The sequence below is a fragment of the Eriocheir sinensis genome, chromosome 15 (genome assembly GCF_024679095.1).
Source record: "Eriocheir sinensis breed Jianghai 21 chromosome 15, ASM2467909v1, whole genome shotgun sequence".
Classification (NCBI taxonomy): Eukaryota; Metazoa; Arthropoda; class Malacostraca; order Decapoda; family Varunidae; genus Eriocheir; species Eriocheir sinensis.
The window spans coordinates 17,768,328-17,789,056 of record NC_066523.1 but is presented as its reverse complement, the minus strand read 5'-3'; the positions used below and the strand labels follow the sequence as shown (position 1 = coordinate 17,789,056).

General features: G+C 39.3%; 1 protein-coding gene across 1 annotated transcript; it reads left to right on the top strand.

The window, feature by feature from the left end:
• Positions 1–300: 300 nt before the first annotated feature.
• LOC126998982 (DNA replication licensing factor mcm2-like) lies at positions 301–20,688 on the top strand. Its single transcript, XM_050861287.1, has 16 exons — positions 301–439; positions 2,627–2,856; positions 3,716–3,885; positions 5,148–5,236; positions 6,406–6,800; positions 7,717–7,975; positions 8,248–8,458; positions 10,384–10,542; positions 11,022–11,141; positions 11,708–11,838; positions 13,795–13,959; positions 14,106–14,267; positions 16,676–16,850; positions 17,240–17,415; positions 17,813–17,968; positions 19,521–20,688. Exons 1-16 carry the CDS (start codon positions 434–436, stop codon positions 19,629–19,631), a joined length of 2,715 nt encoding a protein of 904 aa, XP_050717244.1. The 5' UTR covers positions 301–433; the 3' UTR covers positions 19,632–20,688.
• The last annotated feature ends 41 nt before the right edge of the window (positions 20,689–20,729 follow it).

The following is a 20,729-nucleotide window of genomic DNA, read 5'->3' as shown; positions in this document are numbered from 1 at the left end:
TCGGTATGGGTAGCCTATCGGCTGAAAAGTAATAAGTATCGGTAGCTATCTGCTGAAAAATAAATATCGGTATTTGCTGAAAAGTGAGTATCGGTATTGGTATCGACTATAAGTGAGTATCAGTATCGGTATCGGCCAACATCGTGGTATCATACTATCGGCACATCTGTATAAATGTTAGAGGAATATGAAAAAAAAGTTACTTTATCAGATTTTTCTGCATTAATCTTGTTTATTTTTTTGTGTTCAATTGATTTTTTTTCTTAATTTATAGATTTAATATTTTATACTTTATATACAGGACTTTTTCCCGCCAGCCTCGTGTAAACAACCTTTCCCGCGCTTTTGTTCCTCGGCCTCACACTGTCACACAGGGGAAGGCGCGGCACGATTTTTCAGCTATATTCATCAAAGGGAGGAGCCACTGTAGACCATGTCGGTAAGTGTCTTGAGTCTGAGTATAAATGAAGTATATTTATGCTAAGAAGTAGTGAAATAATCGTCGGGTAGAGGAATAAATGACGGATCTCCGGAGACTGCCAACCCTTGTGTACCCCAGCCGAAAACATTCTGGAAGAAGAAAGGCCAAAAAGAAAGATTTAATCCTTATTTTCATCAGGCCTTCACCACTCATGATAGTGTGACGTCGTTCCTATAGATCTTGACCTAGGTGTTAATGTCTATACACTGCATCGTGTGGACTTATCACCTTTCTTGCAACTTTCTATTTTTTGGTGTTAATTTCCTCTCATTTTTGTTTTACCCGCTTATTATATTTCTGGATGATATGAAATTTTGAGTTTTGGAAACACGCCACGTCATAGTTGAACACCTGTGTGGATTCTAGAGGCGCGTTTGTTCTTTCTTTTAACTTCTTTGGTTGACTCATTTTGCTGTGGGCTCAGTTGATATATATAGATTTACATAGAAATTCAGACCACACAGTCCCCTTGGTCTAGACCAGTGTTTCTTAAACTTTTTTGTGCAGCGGACCCCTTTTATTAAAATTACTCATGTAGCGGACCCTTTATTATTATAATTTTATTATATTAAATTACTTCCATCCCAATGTGACTTAGCCACTGTAAAAAGCCATCAGGATTTGGTGCTACAAAAATAGGAATTTATGACGTTTTGGCCGAAAATTTGACTGAAATCGATATTAAAAATTATCCTGCGGACCCCTTGGAACATTCCACGGACCCCTGGGGGTCCGCGGACCACACTTTAAGAAACACTGGTCTAGACTAGGTGATCTGTTCTTAAACCTGTGATTCTACATTAATCAGATAGCTCCAAAACTTTCCATTTCTACTTTAGTTAATATAGAATTGAAGGAAATGTCTGTTGAGCTTGTTTTTAAAGGAGTCAGTTGTGTTCATGTGTTGCACTGGACCATTGAAGGTGGGAGCTTATTCCATTCTCGCACTACAATGTTAGTGAAGAAATATTTGGTGCAGTCTGAATTTACTCATCTACATTCAAATTTTGTGCCATTATTCCTCGTTTGGAAAGTGTCATCGATCATAAACAATTTTGATTTCTCCACATTTGTAAAGTCATTAATTATTTTGAAACATTCAATCAGTTTTCCTTGGAGGCGATGTTTCTCGAGAAAACAAGTTAAAGGTTGAGTCTCTCACTGTAGGGTTTGTTGTGCAAGGAAGGAATCATTTTTGTTGCCTGATATTGAAGCCTTTCTAATTAAGCAGTGTTCTTTGCATGGTGGGGGGACCAAAACTGTACCACATATTCCAAATGGGATCTGACTAAACTATTGTAGAGCAGAAGTATTATTTGTTTATTTTTTAATAAAAAGTTTCTTTTAATGAAGCCCAGTATTCTGTTTGCTTTATTTGCTGCATTGATGCATTGCTGTGAGAATTTGAGGTTTGATGAGATTTTGAGAGAGGCTTCTACAGATTCCAGGATATTATTGGTGTTTCTTTGCAGCATAGCTAGGGAGAAAGTCATGGCCAAAATTTGGGTATTGTGGTGTGGGTGACTCATCCAGAAGTGAATTGATCTCTTGCCAGTATGCAGGCCAATGCTGCCAGTAGCTACTTAATTTTCCTTCTCTGACATTTGTTAGCTACTACTTGTATTGATATCAATATTTTCTACTGCTGCTTGTTCAGGCATGGTATGTTGAGGACCTTAATATTCTTTTAATAAATTAAGTGTTGTAAACCACACAAAAAATATAAAAAAAGAAAAAAAAGTTCATGATATATATTTGTGTAATTATACATTTGAATTAAATTAGCAATCTCTTGTCTGTTCATAAACAATGTGGTATATCTTGAAATATGAAGGCCATCACTAACTGATTTAGTCCATAACGATGCCGGGCATCTTCAGTCTCTTCCCTGTGTCAGCATCGATACTGTGGGAGGCACTTTGCTGCCGTCATCCACCATTGAAGACTTTATAAATTCCTGATCTGTATCTATATGTTATTGTTTATATTTGACAGTTATATTAATTTTATTAGGTATTGATTGTCACTTATAATTCCATATGCAGTTTTTAGTAACCATTGAAAAAAATTGAATGAAGATAATGTTCCATCAGTTCTGTCATGTTTCTCTTACTCATGGAAAGATCAATGTTTCTTCTTCCTCAGGAACAGCCCACCTCTCCATCAGCTGGTGTGAGCTCACCAGAGCCCACCACCCCAAGCAGGGCGAGTCAGAGGCGCAGACGCTCTTCTAGGGGCTCAAATGTGGATCCTGTTACGTCATCCCCTGGCCGGGATCTGCCGGCCTTTGAGGACGAGAGTGATCTGATAGGAAATGATGCACCAGTGGAAGAGGAGGAGGATGGGGAAGAACTGTTTGGAGACAATATGGAAAAGTTAGTTCTGATTCTGAATTGTTGTAGCTAATTGTTCAAAAGCAAGTGGAATTTGATTTTGTAGTGGCAGGCAGTATGATTATTGCTACATAATTTTATTTATATTTAATTTTACTGATTTATAGATTGTCCTAGCCAGAAGTGGTTATTAGTCTGCAGGTGTAATGCAGCAGCCTCAGTATTCATGGTTTCTTTCTTATGCATGATCACACTCACACAAGTCATCTGGTAGATTGCATCTATACAGTGAAGTAAATATTGGCAGTGTATTAGGCTCTTGAATGCAGTGTACGCATACAAATGTACATGTATATCAGAACATCATTATTGTGCTCTACTATTGAAAACTGCATATAGACAGAGAAGTAATGAATGGCTAAGTCTTCTTTCTAAGGACACATTAAATTGTTGAACTGGAAATACTAATTGCTCATACATCACTGAATATTTTCATTGGCAGCATGTCGTATCATTTTACTTCAAGACATCAGGCTCTCAAGCATTTCCATTTTTTCTACCCTGTGCCTTTAGTTTCCAGTTTTGATGTAATGTTCCATAAACTTCTTAATTGCATCACACCATCTCCTGAACAGCTTCCTTTTGGGTATATTTGTGTGAGCTGTTTCCCAGTTTGTCACTCCTTTTGTCTATCTCTTGTCCTCTACATGTGTCCTGACTATTACCATTTCTTGATTTTTATTTGCCTTTATTTTAAATTTACGTTGCCATAATTATGTAAATTGTCTACTACACAGAAATACTCTGCATGAGCATTCAAGGAGCAAAATGTTGTAACTAGTGGATGTCCTCCACTATTAATGTTTTATGTACTATTTTATTCTTTGTTGGTAACCCACAGCGACTACCGGCACATTCCTGAGTTGGATGTTTATGATCGGGACAACCTCGACGACTCAGAATACTCCATGTTGAGTGAAGGAGACCGTGTGGCTGCTGAGACCCATATGAGGAAGCGAGATCGTGATGAAGGACGGCCAGCTGGTGGCATGCGTAGAGGATTTCTCTATGGTGAGTAATTATAATATAATGCATTATATTAGTGTAATGATGCTTCATCCCCCTTCTTACTGACTCCTCTATCTCTCAAACTCTCTGGCAATATTGGCTTCCTTGCTATCTATTTTTATGCTAACTGCTGTTCTCTTCTTGCTATAGTACTATTCCTATTTGAAAATAGCGGGTGGGGTGACGGCTGATACGGGTCAGACCCGCCCAGCAGCTCTGCCGCACTCTCCCAACACCTCTCACTTCCTCTCATATGTCAGCTATTTACTACCTTTAAATGAATTTAATTAAATAATTGGATAATCTAATAAGGTCGTATAGTGTTAACCCCTTCACTCCGTCGGAGTCCGACGGCGTCACCGTTAGTCCTCGTCTAAACCTCTTAATCCTCTTCCATTTCCTCATAATCCTCTTCTAAATCTCTTAAGAGGAAATGGAAGAGGAATTTAGAGGAGGATTGAAAGGTTTAGAAGAGGATTAATCCTCTTCCATTTCCTCTTGACCCTTTCCATGCTGTGACCCCGACATCTGTGTCACGGATGGAAAGGGTTAAGATTGTTTAGTTTTTTTGTATAATAACAAAGATTTTGTATAAATACCACGACACTTGACAATGTTGTCAAGTGTTGTGGTATTTATACAAAATCTTTATTATACTAAAAATTAAACCATCTTAACACTATATGACCTTGTTGAATTATCCAATTATTTAATTAGATTAATTTAAAGGTAGTAAATAGCTGACAAATGAGAGGAAGCGAGAGGTCTTGAGAGTGTGTGGCAGAGCCGCTGGGTGGGTCTAACCAGCATCAGCTGACACCCCACCGGCCAGTTTCAAATGGGAATACTATAGCTGCATGCTGCTATCCATCTCACGGCTTTGCCCTGTGACTTTCTACTTCAGCTCCTTATGCTGTCCCAAATCCTAATGTACCTGTCATTGGTATCCAGTAGCTATCTTCATTCTTTCATCCCTTTCACTGGTAATCTCTGTGACAGCCTTCCTTTGTCTGTATTTCCTCCCTGAGTCCTGAACACTTTCAACAGGAGAATATGAGGACAGTTTTCCAACTAAATTGAATATCTTTCTGGCTTCTTCCTTAATTATTCTTTTGCAGGAGCATTTTATTCTACTGTATGTTGTAAAGCAAAGTTTGCGATGTTCCCACTAAATATATTGCATAGGATATGGATTTATGTTCTTAGATATTAATGATGGTTTCAGACCAGTAGACTCAAATAAACACACACAACCAATTTTTCAGAGGAGAGTGATGAGGAAGATGACCAGCCATCCCGGAAGCGTCGCCTGGCAGAAAGAGCAGTGGAGGGAGAGGCTGCAGATGATGATGAGGTATGACATTCCCTTCTCATTAATAGTTTCTCAATTTTTATGATAAACAACTATACACTGCAACTTATCTTTTACTTGCAGGTGCTGTTGTTAGGATTCAGGGTGCAGTAAAGAGAATATTTGATTAACATTACCATAGATTACCGTAGACAGTAGTACTGGAAGAGGCTCAGGCCTGTGACTCAGTTTCTCCAAGTTTGTCACTTTTTAAGATGTCTTCATGTTCAGTCATTAGTTTCTCAAAGGGCATACGCACCTGAGGAATTATTTTCTCAGTTTTTCATTTTTGTAGGAACAGTGAGTAGTGGGCTTTTTTTCATTATTGTTTCCTTTATTTTTTTGCCCTTGAGCTGTTTCCTCGGCTGTAAAAAAAAAAAAAAAAAAAAATAGAATTCAGCTGTTTGTTTATAGCCGTCCTGTTTTCTCTTTTTTACACAAAATTAAAAGTTAAAAGTTGGGAGTAGTAGGCTAATATTTGAGAGGGGGTATCAGGTTGACTTAGAGTTGAACTTTGGGGCATCGGGGCTGAAAAACTTTAAGAACCACCTGTCTTAGGGAACCAGGACCAGTGATTTGACATTTAATAGACACATACCTCAGGTGGATTGATGAGGGGGATTAAGCTGAAGTGTATTAAAAACTGGTGTAAGAACATGCAGCAACAGATACTAAGTGGATAAATTCAAGTACAGGAAAGGGATAGGCAAGAACTGGTTCACAATCAGGGTGGTGGGTGAGTGGATCAAACTGAGAGCAGGTATTAATAGCCTTTTCCATTTAGCGTAACCCGTTTCTGGGTCATGATCTGTAGAGTCCTTTGATAGATAGAGTCCCGACAGCGGGCGGACAGCCTAAGATTTGGACGCCATTATTGGCCCTGTCTTCGCCGCGAGACCGTGTGCTAGTGTTTGAAAAGCGCAGCGAAAACACAGGGCGTCCAAATCTTAGGTTGTCGGGACTCTATGAGGGACTCTTCAGATCACGACCCAGAAACGGGTTACGCTAAATGGAAGATGCTATTAATTTAGGCAAACACAATTCAAAGCTATAAGTCATACAAGTCTGGACATTTCACTTGTGCCAGTGTAAGATGTGCAGTCTAGATAACATTGGAACCAATAGCAATTTCTCATTTCAACATCAGTCACTTAGAGCATTCAACACTTCAGATGATCGAGTCTATTGAGAACTTGGAGGACATGAAGGGCCACACCGTGCGGGAGTGGGTGTCCAAAGTCGGGCCACGGACTGAAGTGTACAACCGCTTCAAGAATTTCCTCCGCACCTATGTCAACGATAAGGGTAACAACCTTTACAAAGATAAGATTCGACAAATGTGTGAGGAGAACAAGATGTCTTTTGATGTGGACTACAACATAATTGCTGCTGAGGAGCAAGTTTTGGCTTACTTCTTGCCCGAGGCTCCAACGGAAATGTTGGAAATCATGGACTCGGCAGCCAAGGACGTCACTCTCTCCATGTTCCCTCAGTATGAAAGGATCACCAGAGAGATTCACGTCAGAATCACTGACCTTCCACTTATTGAGGAGCTTCGTTCACTGAGGTAATGATGCAAGTTTTATTTTGTGGGGTATATTTTACAGGAGTGATCCACTCCTTTTTTTACAGGAGTCATCCACTCCAAGTGTAAATACTGTAAAAGCTGTTCCTTGATGTAGTCTTACCTTTATTTACTTATCTTTTAGGCTAGTCATGATTATAATAGTATTTGGTAGTATTAGTTTAAGTCTCCATTTAGGCAGCATTCTCACTGGAACAATGCCGATAGAAATTAGCTTACACCTTCTTTTTCAGTATCCATCAAATCTTGTCCGTTATTTTTAAGACCTTACCCACCGTAGGGTGTACCATCCACTCAGGTATAATTGGATTTATATGGATTTATAGGAATATGGGACTGACTTGAGGAATCACACAATATCCTCAGAGTATCAGTTTTGCAAGAAAACAGTATGGTAGGGATACAAGAAATTAATTGTTTTTTCAAATTCTTTCCTGTCTTCTTGCCATGTCATGTAAAACGGTTTGTGATGATGAATGCAAAAAGTGATTTGAAATGCTCTGCTTTTGCTTCATCATCCTTAGGATCTTTGGAGAAATATTAATCTAGTAAAATTAATACCTTATTACATATCCTGTTATTAACCCGCAAACTGCTGTACGCCTTCTGGGCGGCTGAGCGGTAAGCTGCTGTAAGCCTTCTGGAAGCGGGCTTTTCAAACAAAAGTAAAAAAAAAGACTTCCATTCAGATACTGCCAGAAAAAAAAATTTGTTTAGAAAAAAAAATCTATACAATATACAGGACAACAACATTTGTATGTACAGATTTGTGTATTGTTTATTGATTTATTATATTATGTAACTTATCATATCATTTAAGGTCAATCAATCTATATCACATAGCAGGCGCGGCAGACGCACTCAGGGTTAAATGGCCCATCTTTCTTTTCTTTTCCAGGCAACTTCACTTAAATCAGCTGATTCGCACGTCGGGTGTTGTGACCTCTACCACCAGCATCCTCCCTCAGCTGTCTGTTGTGAAGTATGATTGTAACAAGTGTTCCTATGTGCTGGGTCCTTTTGTCCAGTCACAGTCTGCAGAAGTCAAGCCTGGCTCCTGTCCTGAATGTCAAAGCAGAGGTCCATTCTCAATCAACATGGAACAGACTATTTACCAGAACTACCAGAGGATCACTCTTCAAGAATCCCCAGGAAAGGTGAGAAATTCCCTTATTAATAATTAAGTAGATGTCAGACAGTCATCATGGGTATAATTTTTTTTTTTTTTTTTTCTTTTTTTTTTTTACAGCTTCATTTTCCTTCAATGTCATTGCTTGTATTTTCTAGTAATTATTCCCTAACCATTGCTCCTATTTTTGTGTAAATAGCTAGTATTGACACATTTCAGTATCATATCTAGTCAGTGTAATTGTTAGCCTTCAAAGTGATGTTAGTAGTGAAGGAGCCTTCAACCTGTGTGTGTGTGTAGGTGACGGCAGGTCGACTCCCTCGCTCCAAAGACATCATCCTGCTGGGGGACTTGTGTGACACTTGTAAGCCCGGTGATGAAATAGAGGTGACCGGAGTGTACACAAACAACTACGATGGCTCACTCAACACCAATCAAGGGTTCCCAGTGTTTGCAACCATCATCATGGCCAACCACATAGCCAAGAAGGATAATACCAATGCTGTTAAAGGTATGTATGGAAGCAAACTTCATTTAAAAAATAGTATATATTTCAGGGAAAGTATAAAGAATATTATCTCTGACACCTTGTTGCTGCACTATAATTATTTTGAAGGGTTAGCTGGAATCTGACATCTGTACCAGACTGTCTTATTGTTGCTTTTGACACCTAATCTTTGAAGTCACCATTTTTACACCACATTCACTTTACATAGGACTTGCACACACCAGTGCACATGTCCACACACACACACACACACACACACACAGTGGAGTGGGTGATGGACTTATTAAGTGGCTGGAGGACTTCCTAACTAAGAGGGAAATGAGGACAATAATCAAGGACAAGGTTTCCAACTGGTGCCCAGTGAGGAGTGGGGTCCCACAAGGTTCAGTGCTGGCACCAATAATATTTGCTGTTTATATAAATTATATGGTGGACGGAGTGACCAGCTTTGTGAGTTTGTTTGCAGATGATGCAAAGCTATTGAGACGAGTCAATGATGTGAAAGACTGTGAGGCATTGCAGAGGGACCTGGACAAAATATGGGAGTGGAATGGTACATGGCAGATGGAATTCAACCTTGGGAAATGTGAAAAAATAGAGTTTGTTAGGAGTGGTAGAAGATATGTGAATATGACTATAAGATGGGAAGTGAGATAATATGCAGAGGAGTGGAAGAAAAAGATTTGGGAGTGACTATCTCAGAGAACATGTCACCAGACAAGCACATCAACAGGATAATGGGACAAACTATGAATTTGCTGAGGAACATAAGGACGGCATTTGTGTATTTGGACGAAGAGATGATGAAGAAAATAATAGTTACAATGATAAGGCCAAGGTTGGAGTATGCAGCAGTGGTCTGGTCTCCTCATGAAAAGAAGAACATAAGAAAGCTGGAAAGAGTACAGAGAGCGGCAGCTAAGATGGTACCGCTACTTAGGGATCGGACTTATGAGGGGAGACTCAATAGCATGGGGCTCACAACCCTGGAGAGAAGAAGAGAAAGAGGAGACCTGATAGTGGTGTACAGGGTGGCGAGCGGGGTGGAGAATCTGGACAGAGAGGACCTGTGTGTGTGGAGCGAGAGAGAAACAAGAGGACATGGAAAGAACTTGGGCGACCACGTGTAGACGAGATGTGAAAAAGTTTAGTTTCCCAAACAGAAGCATTGAGCTATGGAATAGACTGGAGGAGGAGGTGGTTTGTTCAAGAAACATTCATGATTTTAAGGAAAAGTTGGATAAGAGAGGATATGGAGACGGGACATTGCGAGCATAGCTTTTTTCCCGTATGTCACAACTAGGTAAATACACACACACACACACACACACACACACACACAAATCTCACACACACGGTCTTTTTCCTAATGTGTTTTATTCATATCATCTCAACATGCTTCCTTCTATTTGCACATGTGTAACTCCTGTGTCCCACAGAATGCAAAGCAAGATAACCACAGTCAGCTCAGAATTATTAAAAAAGTTGCCAGATCAGCTAGAATGGAAGAGGTTAGCTAAATAGAATGTTCCAGGATTTATTACTCCATATTTGCCAGTCTTTTGTGTGTGAGACATCATTTGGTGTCATTGTTGGTGTGTTCTCAGTCAGTGTTGGAACTGAACAACTGTGGCTCATTTTATTAGGTTATGTTTTCTTCTCTGCGCCCGGAAAGTCCTATCAGCCACATTTATGTATCACCTCAGCTTATATCATAATAACTAGGAGATTATATTAAATACAATTTCCTAGTTAATATAATACAAGCTGAGGTCATACATAAATGCGGCTCATAAGACTTTTCCAGACAGCACACTCTGACTCAGGGTGTCTTCAATTCATGTCTTCAGATGAGACCTAGGCTCCCCTCTAAATGTGTACAGGAAAAAGGGTAGATGGTGATCACTTATTTCTTTATTTACCTTCAGCTCTCACTGATGAAGATATCAAGGCCATTGTAAGCCTTAGCAAGGACCAGAGAATTGCTGAAAGAATAGTATCTTCAGTGGCCCCATCAATTTATGGACATGAGGACATCAAAAGAGCCCTTGCACTCTCTCTCTTTGGTGGAGAAACAAAAAATCCTGGTAAGTGGGCTACATCATCATATTTGTTGTGTAGGATGCATCTTTTACTTATAAATCCCCTCTGAAATATGTGTTATTTATCCTTGTAGATTATCATAGGTATGCTAATTTTTTAATGTTATCACAACGCCATATCAGTGAAACTGAAAATAACGTAGTGGTGATGCGAATAAACATCAGCAAACTATTTCTCTGGAACGACGTTGGTTTTACATTCAGACCAGATTTACCTATTATGTAAACCTTTCATTGGAAATTATGAACCATGAATGATGAAGAGTGCCAAATAAAGGTGCTGAAAAGTGACTGTGTATTAGAATTTGATTGGGTGTCCTTGGGGAGCCTTCTGTGGAAGTTTTAGATTGTTAGAATCTTCCTGGAAATGGCAACATGACTCATTAGATATCTGTTGTATATCCATATTGCTGTTGATACTGTTTTCATTTTCTCAATTTTTATGAATTTCTTATCTTTTTTAGGAGAGAAACATAAGGTTCGTGGTGACATTAATGTCTTGCTGTGTGGTGACCCGGGAACAGCCAAGTCTCAGTTCCTCAAATATATACAAAAGATTGCTCCTCGCGCTGTCTTCACTACAGGTAAGCTTTCCTGCATCGCTAGCTTCACTCTAGGCTTTTTTCGCCATTCTCCTATCCTTCAGTTGTAACCACTCCATCTCAGAAAGCATTATCATCTCTCTTTTGACAGCTGTCACCCATGTTTATATGGAGTTGCTGTTTTGAGGTGGGTTGGGCTTGGTTTGGTTGTGGTTTGAGGTTTTAGACTGGATGCCCTTCCTGATGTCATCCAGCGGCACTGAGATTTGAACTGCCTTGTCCTGGTGCTTCCCTCAAAGTGTATTATCCAATCCATTCAACAGTCCAGATGGTTTCTTAGAGCCCAAGCAAATCATTAGTCATTATAAATAATTTCTTCTGTCTAGTGCAGCAACATTTGGCAGCATGAACTAAGCAGCAAGGAAAATTGGGTTCTACATTAAATAAATCCACTCCTGCTTTTAATGCTCTGCAGCAGACCACCTGTGCCCATTAAGAGAACTGATAGGCGCACTTGGCTTGCATGTAAATCTCTCAGACCCTCATTTCCTTTTAATCTTCCCTTTTTTCATTACTGACTTACTTTACAGAAAACTAATCCTTGACAGGTCAGGGTGCTAGTGCTGTGGGTCTCACGGCTTATGTGCAGCGATCGCCCGTCACCAAGGAGTGGACCTTAGAGGCAGGAGCGCTGGTTCTGGCAGACAAAGGTGTTTGTCTTATTGATGAGTTTGATAAGGTATGTGTTAATTTTTATACACATCATCATCTTCAGCCATTACTAGTCCACTGCGAGACAAAGGCCTTTGCCACTATTCTCCCACTCTCTCTGTCTGATTTCAGTGTACACCTTCCTGCTTTGGGAAATGCTCTAATTTCATCTCTCCTGACTTGTACAATTTCTGAGTTACCACAGTTACTTTGGTTGCCTATCTATTATCAGTTATATAGATGATATAGCCTGCTCAAGTCCATTTCTCATTCTTAATAGTGATTAAGATATCATCAACCTTTGTCTGTTCTCTAATCCATAATGTATGCTTCCTGTCTTACCATGTTATACCCATTATTTTACTCCAGTCCTCTTTGTGCACTTCCTAACTTTCTCCTTAAATATTTTGTGGAGTGCCAAGTTTCTGAACCTCTTAGGAGTGCCAAGATACATTGATTGTACACATTTCTAGAAACTTCACTTCAAGTGGCAGCTTTTTTGTTCATGACATTATATCGTGAAGGTCCAGGAAATCAAGGGTCGAGTGTATTGTCATTCTGTGTCAGACCTCTGTTGCATCATCATGGACCCACTCTCTGACGCAGACTTGGCCGTGTGTGCACAGTTTTCCTCATAATACTTCATAAGCATGCATGGGTCTTGATTAAGTCAGTAAAGTCACTTCAGAGCTCTTTACTTATCCAAATGTCAGACATTTCATTCAAGACAACTTGAGTCCGTGACGGCTTGTTTTGATTGGCGCCTCAAGGTTGCACCCGAGTGGCCACACACACAGGCTATCAGACCACATCAGACGGGTTTTCAAACACTGCTCTGACCACCTCATCAGGTCGGGTCAGAGCAATAAACACCCCTCTATACTCTCAGACTTGTTGTTGCTGTGCCCACTTTCTAACATGAACACACCAGTTATGAGCGTGTATGAGTGGCTTTACACCTTTCTGAATTGGAAAGTGTCAAACCACTTTCCAACCACCAACCACTTCAATTTCCACATCACGATCTCCAAAACCACCTCCAACATCCACACAAATAAAAAAGAAAGTGTATCTAGAATAATGGCTGCCAGGCTTGACAGTTATGGCAATAATTGAAATATATTGGGTGGTCAGTATTCCCAAAGGATCAGTCTACTAGTGCACCACCACAGAAATCGCCCTCAACACTCTAGTGACGGGAAAAAATAATACATTAATTACGTACGACGTATGTATCTGACGCTCAATGGTATTAAAAATAATACATTCGTCGTACGTATCTGACACTGTACGGGTTAACTTTAGTCAAATACTTTCTCATATACTATGATAGCCATGCATAGTGGTGTATTGTACCCAACTAATTTTTCAACAACTTGTCTGATAATGGGGATGTGGTCAGTTGTTGAGTATTCACTAGAAATTCCAGCTTCTCCCTGCTGGTTGGAGTCTAGTGTTGGACTTATTCCACTTGTTATGATCTTTGGGGAAAGTTTGTAAGTTACAGAGAGAAGATAGATTCGTCACTAGTCCCTTTAAAACTTTTATGTCACCTTTTTTGTGAATGAATCTAATGGTGGCCTTTTCCAGGCTCCAGGAACTCATGATTCTGCAGGCATTTTGTTATGTTTGAGTGTTTACATATGAAATTATTTGAATCTTTGATTAGGACTATAGTGTTTTCTGGAAAACACTAATCACATTAAGTGCTGCACCAAAATATAGAATGGCATCATCACTGATCCTTAAATATAGATGTATGTTGATGCCATTTTAGTTTCTGGTGCAAAAATTAATTGATAAATGTTTTCTAATGTATTAGTTATGATTGCAAAGTTGGATTAGTGCAGCCTTATTAATTATAAACTCAGCTTCCATATGGAAACTGAAATTCTGCATCTTGTATTTTTGAAGTATTCTTCTTTTAGTAGAAGGAAAGCAATAAATATTCACCAGGAATAACTTGAATAATTTTTAACTTCAGATGAATGATGCTGACCGTACTAGCATCCATGAGGCTATGGAGCAGCAGAGTATCTCCATCTCCAAGGCTGGCATTGTCACCTCTCTGCAGGCCCGCTGTGCTGTCATGGCCGCATCCAACCCTATTGGCGGCCGATATGATCCATCCATGACATTTGCTGAAAATGTATGTTATAGTTATTTGGTTTTAGACTTCATTTTATGTATTTTGTTATTTAGTGTTTAAGCACTTCACATTGTACTACATGTATCAGATTTTTAAAATCCTGGCATTACAATTTCTTATACTTGTTTTTTGTCTTTTTTTACCAGGTGGATTTGTCAGAGCCCATTCTTTCTCGTTTTGACATCTTGTGTGTCGTGCGGGATGTGGCAGACCCAATCCAGGATGAACACCTGGCACGCTTTGTGGTTGGTTCGCACGTGCGCCATCATCCAGGAGCCACCCCGGCCGATATCGCTGCTTTCCCAGCGGTAAGGTTTTGTCTTAAGCTGACTGGTTGCATTTAATGAGATGTTCCCGGTTAAGCCCCATCCATACACACTAGGAATTATCACTTATTCTGTCATCCAGGTGATGTTTCCGGAGCTCAATTTCTGTCCCATTTTCCATGCCCTGGTCACCAGTCACTGCTGAACCAGTGAGGCCTAGGAGGAGGCCTGGGTGGTGACACAAGTCATGACTCAGAGATTCAGTAGCTGTCTGGTGTACTGGTGACTGGTGTTGACCTCTTACCATCTCACTGTCAGAAGAATATTTTAATGGTCTCTGTATGGGCATACATATTAAATTACAATTTTATTACAGCGGCCCCACTGCACAAGACTTTCTACTCATGCTCATCCCTATACTGTCCAAACCCCTTATGCAAGAGTTAACCAGCATCTTCACTCTTTCATCCCTCATGCTGGTAAACTCTGGAACAATCTTCCTTCATCTGTATTTCCTCCTGCCTATGACTTGAACTTTTTCAAGAGGAGGGTATCAGGACACCTCTCCTGAAATTGACCTCTGATTTTGAACTCTTCTTTAACCTCTGTTCTGGAGCAGTAAGTAGCGGGCCTCTTTTTTTTTTTTTTTTTTTTCCCCCCCATTACGCCCTTGAACTGTCTCTAGCTGTAAAAAAAAAAAAAAAAAAAAAAAAGCTATGTACCCCATAGCCACCAACTAAAGTGTGGATAGACACTCACTCAGTGTAACCTCCCATTTCTGATTGTTGTACTGCTTGGGTGACTGCTCCTATAGTGGGTTCACCCAAGTCTGAAGTGAGCATTATTGTGTGCTGGCAACCGGCTGTCACACGGCGTGTCTGATTTCGTAGCCTACGTATAGTAAACAGTCGTCAGTGTCAATAATATGTAGGCAGCAATAACAAATAACGTCAATTATAGTCGATTTTATATTAAAAAATATTAGTAATGTCGCAAAGTTTTTTTTTTTAATACAGGTGGTCGTTGACTTTCGACCTATGCAACTTACGACTGATCGACTTTACGACTGCCGGTATGACAGTTTCGGTGGAAATTGTGACGTTACGAACAAGTGCATCGAGGATTATTTTTTGAGACTAACACCATTATATTGTTGATGGCCCTGTGGTGCGCTGGTAGTGGAATGGTGCCTAAAACCTCGTGAACGGTAAACGGTAAACGTTAAAATATAACTACTACTACAACTTTGACTCCTTGAGGCCTCGTGGCGTTAGGCACTAGTGGAGCGCCGCTGTTTTTGTTTTGAGTGGTCTTGGTCTTGGCTCTAGGTTTTCCTCGTTTGAAAGTTTGTGTTGTAATTAAACAAAGTTGCAATAACACCAGTAATCCATACAGGTAATTCAAACGGTAGTATGAGGTTTAATCATGCACCCACCTACCAAGTTTTGGCCTTGGTCATTGGCCCAGCTGTGCTCCGATAGTGAACATGAATGAATCTTTAGCTACAAACGCATTTCTACATTATCTCAACTTATCTGCTCATCATACATTGCTGGCAGCACTCTTGGGTGCATACTCATTATATAAGCTGGTATGTGTGTGTGTATGTGTATGTGTATGCTAACCAAGTGGGAGATAGGATGTGGATGTTGTCTGCTCCAACCGGAGGGGCCATGATGCATGGGAGAGTGTTCATCTTTACACGTATGTGTGTGTGTGTGTGTGTGTCTTTGTGTTTACGATGTTCAACTTCTTTCATCAGAAGACCCTCTCAACAGGAATTACAAGACTCCAGACTGGAGGCTGCAGAATGCTTAAACTCAGACCTTTCTACCATTTCTGATTGGGGTAAAAGGAACCTTGTGTCCTTCAATGCCTCAAAAACCCAGTTTCTCCACCTATCAACTCAACACAATCTTCCAAACACCTATCCCCTATTCTTTGACAACACCCAGCTGTCACCGTCTTCAACACTAAATATCCTATGTTTACATGCTTCCTGCAATTTTATTTTTTTATTAATCATTTTGTCATGTATTGAAAATTTTGCAATCTTTTGTTCCAATACAAAACTGGCAGTGTTATTATTCAGGATCAACTTTTCACCTACTTTGTGAATGTTTTCTGTGGCCGATACCATTGGAAATTATTGATACCTCTTCCTTTGAATTTTTTTCCCCTGTTTATTCCATGCAAAACAGGGTCTTTATTTGTTTATTATTCTTTTTAGGGGGCATGAAAAGACTGGAAAGTAGTGACATATGTTGAGAAACTGTTAGGAAATGTTAGGGAAAGTAGTATTTGCAAAGTCATTATCAGAGGAGTACATTTATGGTAGTGTGACCCATTTCACTGGGCAACTTTCCTTTTATTGTGGAATTGTGTTTTTCTAATGCCTTACTTCATTAGCTCTGAAAGTGGAATTTGTATAACTTTCCAAAAATTTCCAGGATGGTGCTGTACCAGGAGGAAGTAATCTGGCAGGAGTGGAGAAAATCCCTCAAGACCTCCTGAGGAAATACATCGTCTACTCTCGGGAGAAGATCCACCCCAAGCTGAACCAGATGGACCAGGACAAGGTGGCCAAGATGTACTCAGAGCTGAGGCGAGAGTCAATGTCTACAGGTAAGCCTGCGTGGTAGTCCTTGATAATGTATAATACTTCACATGCCAAAAAAATATACATGAAGATTAATACCTGTGAAAAATTGTCTCATGCACTTAATTGTAAAGTATGTCATATTTGATTATTGAAATGTAAGTTGATGTACATGTAATGCCATGCCTAATATCATCTCCAGCAGACTTGTTTCCATTATATTCAGTTCTTGTAGAGTGAAAGTGTTCATTATGTTCTCTGTGGACCCTCTGCAGTCATTCTTTTTCCTCCCCCCCCCCCCCTTTTTTTTTTTGCTTCATCTTTTTTACTAAAGCTGTTTTTACTTCCCATCTTCTGTTTGCATACATAAAATGGTTGATATTTGGATAGTGAGACATTTAAATATAACTTGCAGGCAGCATTCCCATCACTGTACGTCACATTGAGAGCATGATCCGGATGGCCGAGGCTCACGCCCGCATGCACCTGAGGGAGTATGTTCATGAAGAGGATGTCAACATGGCTATTAGAGTGATGCTGGAGTCCTTCATTGATACTCAAAAGTTCTCCGTCATGCGCACCATGAAGAAGGTAAGTCTTCCATGAGTTCCATTAACCTCATTCACCCTGGCAGGACTCAGCATTAGAGTATCCCAGGATGGACTTCATATATATCTTGGGTTTCTGGGAGAATATCCCAGGACAAAAACAGCTGATTTTTCATTAAAAAGAAAAATACAGCTGGAATTAACCACACAGGAGTGTGGGATAGAGCCTACATTCCCTGACAGCATTAAGGGGTGAAGGGGGTTGGGGATGAATTCAAACATGTGCATGATATTTTTATGTAGGAGTAGTGTGTTTTAGCCCCCTTTTATTTCTTTAAAAAAAATAAAAAGAGGATACTGATGAGTTTATAAATATTTCCTTAAGGCAATATATATGCCACATATAGAATATCTTGTTAAATGTAAGATCTTTTCCACAGAACTTTGCCAGATACCTTTCCTACAAGCGTGACAACAATGAGCTTCTCTTCTTCCTGCTGCGGCAGCTGGTACACGAGCAGACCACTTTCATGCGCTCCCGTTATGGCCCTGACCATGATGTTGTCCAGATATCTGAGAAAGATCTCCTGGATAGGGTATGTCCCATTTATTAATTTGTTTTTTGTCATAATAGAGAAAAATACTAGGGCAAAATTTATTGATATACCCCATATGTGGTGTCCAATAGAAATGTAGTGCATATGTCTCTAGTACACAATTCCAAATCCTGTATACTTTACCACATTGGATATCTTCATGTTGGAAACAGTCCTATTGGTATGAGAGGTAACATGGTTATACTGTCTATTTTTATCTTGCATTAGAGCCTTGGCTGCTTCAGTAAGTTCTTACTGATTGAGCAGCAGCTTGAGGCAACCACTCTCCTGTTTATCAAGAAACTAACTTCTGCACACTACAAGCTTTAGTTTTATTCACTTATGTCACTTGATAATTTTTTCTATCGCTGGACGGTGGAAGGATAGTGGTATACGACTGTGTTAAAATATTCAAATTGACTAAGATTTAATGAGATAACATCATTTGAAGTTAAAGATGGGGTTATAAATGTTTATTGTGCTTTTTTTTTCTTGAATGATTTTTTCATGGAATACAGCAAAAACAAATTGTGGCATGTGATAGAAAAATTCTGGACACTATGATATCAAATTTTAGATATGCGAGTTGTAAGGGAAGGGAGGAGTTACTTCTTGTATCAAGGTTTAGGCAGTAGACAACTTGACTCATCATTGTACATTAAGTATAACCCCATCTTTGAAGAGATTGTATTTCTTGTTTTTATATGGTTGATTGGATTTTTTAAGCATGCACAGTATCTTTCCATTGTCTGATGATGGAAAAATTAGTAAGTAACATAAGTAAGTTAAATATAGTCCAAGTTAAACTTGTAATGTGATATCAGTTACTTGATGAGCGAGAGACTGGCTGTCACAAGCCACTGTTCAATTAGTGAATAGCTCACCCAAGCACCCTAGGCTCCAGGGCCCATACATATAAAGAAATTAGGCGTTTGACTTATGTCTCGTCTCAGAGGCGAGTTTTCACCATAGCTGGGACTCCAACCACCACGGGTAGTGGGGAATGTAAAGTTGCCAACAACGGCGAGATCAGTCATCTCATGAAAATGAATACGTTAGAATACCTTAAAATGGTGAAAGTATTGAATAGAAGTCCATCATATCCATTATAATAGGGTTTTGTAAGGCTATAGTGAGCGTTTGAATGTAAAACGATTTTGATGAGGCACGCTGGCTGTCTGGCAACACCCAGCAATGTTTACATTTGAAGGTCGATGCCTCAGACAAAGACCAAGTATTTATGCCTGCTCGGGGCCAACTTAAGCTACTCGTGCCGTGTCTCAGATTAACACCCAGGATATAGGACTCCACAGGGCCGGTTTTGGGCTCTAAGACAAGCCGGAGACGAAGTGTTAGCTTTATAAGTATGGGCCCAGTTGCAAGCTATTAGCAGACAGAGGTTGACATGTTAAAAAGTACTAGTTAGGATAATAAATAAGTTATATTACCATTGAAAATATTTGCTCTAAAGTTTAATCTTTTTTAAATTTACTTCCAGGCTCGACTGAAAATATTTGCTCTAAAGTTTAATCTTCTTTAAATTTACTTCCAGGCTCGACAGATCAACATCATGAACCTTCAGACGTTCTTTGACAGTGACATCTTCAAGTGTAACAACTTCACCCATGATGCAAAGAGGCAGCTGATTGTGCAGACATTCTGAGTGGGTCTCAGTGACAGCCATTGAAGCTAGTGGAGTAAAGGCACAGGATACAGTTCTGAATTAGGTGGCTTATTTTTAGGGAAAGAACTCTAAGAAATATGCATTCCCATCCTTGGTTATCCCACAGTTTTAGGAGTATTTGTTCTTGTCCTATTAACTATAAGGGGAACTTACAGAAGATAGTTATCATGTAGTTCTTTGCAGCTTCATGAATATATTTTTCTATTTTGGTGATTTACATGATTTTATCACTAAATCCAATAACTACTTATTTTTGAAACCTTTTAATTAATAAAAGTAATGGCACCCAACCAACTGTTGTTTGTACCTCTAATTGATATCTTAGGATTTTTTTTATTAATCAGATGGGGTTTCTGTGGTCACTTATTTTTTAGGGGGAAGGGTAGGCAGGGGATGAAACTTCCCTGAGGTGCTTTGATATATCCTGTGATGATCTTTCCAGTGTAATAGAACTCAATTTTAATGCAAGGCACGTTCTAAGAGAGGTCATTTCAAATTATCACTAAATGGAGGTTTTGCATTATGGAATTATCAAAGTTTTACTCTTGGTAGAAGTATACACACTTGAAATCTGATGACAACAATTTTTTTTTTAAATGAAAACTAAAGTTGTACATTTAGGTTGTATTGATTCTGTTAATGGGAATGTTGAAGGAAAATACATTTCTTAATTTTCTTGTGGGCTATAGCATGTCTTATCCTGTAAAATTTGGAATAAGTATGTGTCATGGTTTTCATATTTTATTCAGCACATATATAAATTTCTTTACATTCAACAGCTGATCTGGAAAACAGATTTCTTTATTATATACATTTGGCCCTGAGACAAGCAAGCACAAGAAATGCTCATTGGAAATAGCAACCAATATCTGTACATGATTAGGCTTCATACTGTACAAGGGGAAGATTTATCTCTTGAGAACTGTACAAGGATAGAACAAAGAGTATGTACATAGTCAGATCTTACCAGCGGATCGTTGGCAAAATTGTTAAGGTTTCTAAATAAATAAAAAAAAAATAAAAAAATCATCTTTCACATTAAGGATTTCTCTTTTATCCTTTCATGTAAAGAATATA

What these genes read in the sequence shown, in the direction of transcription:
- LOC126998982 (XM_050861287.1), top strand. An exon ending in TTCAAGAATCCCCAGGAAAG is followed by an intron (nt 7,976 to 8,247) that starts GTGAGAAATTCC and finishes GTGTGTGTGTAG; the next exon opens with GTGACGGCAGGTCGACTCCC. An exon ending in TGGAGAAACAAAAAATCCTG is followed by an intron (nt 10,543 to 11,021) that starts GTAAGTGGGCTA and finishes TATCTTTTTTAG; the next exon opens with GAGAGAAACATAAGGTTCGT.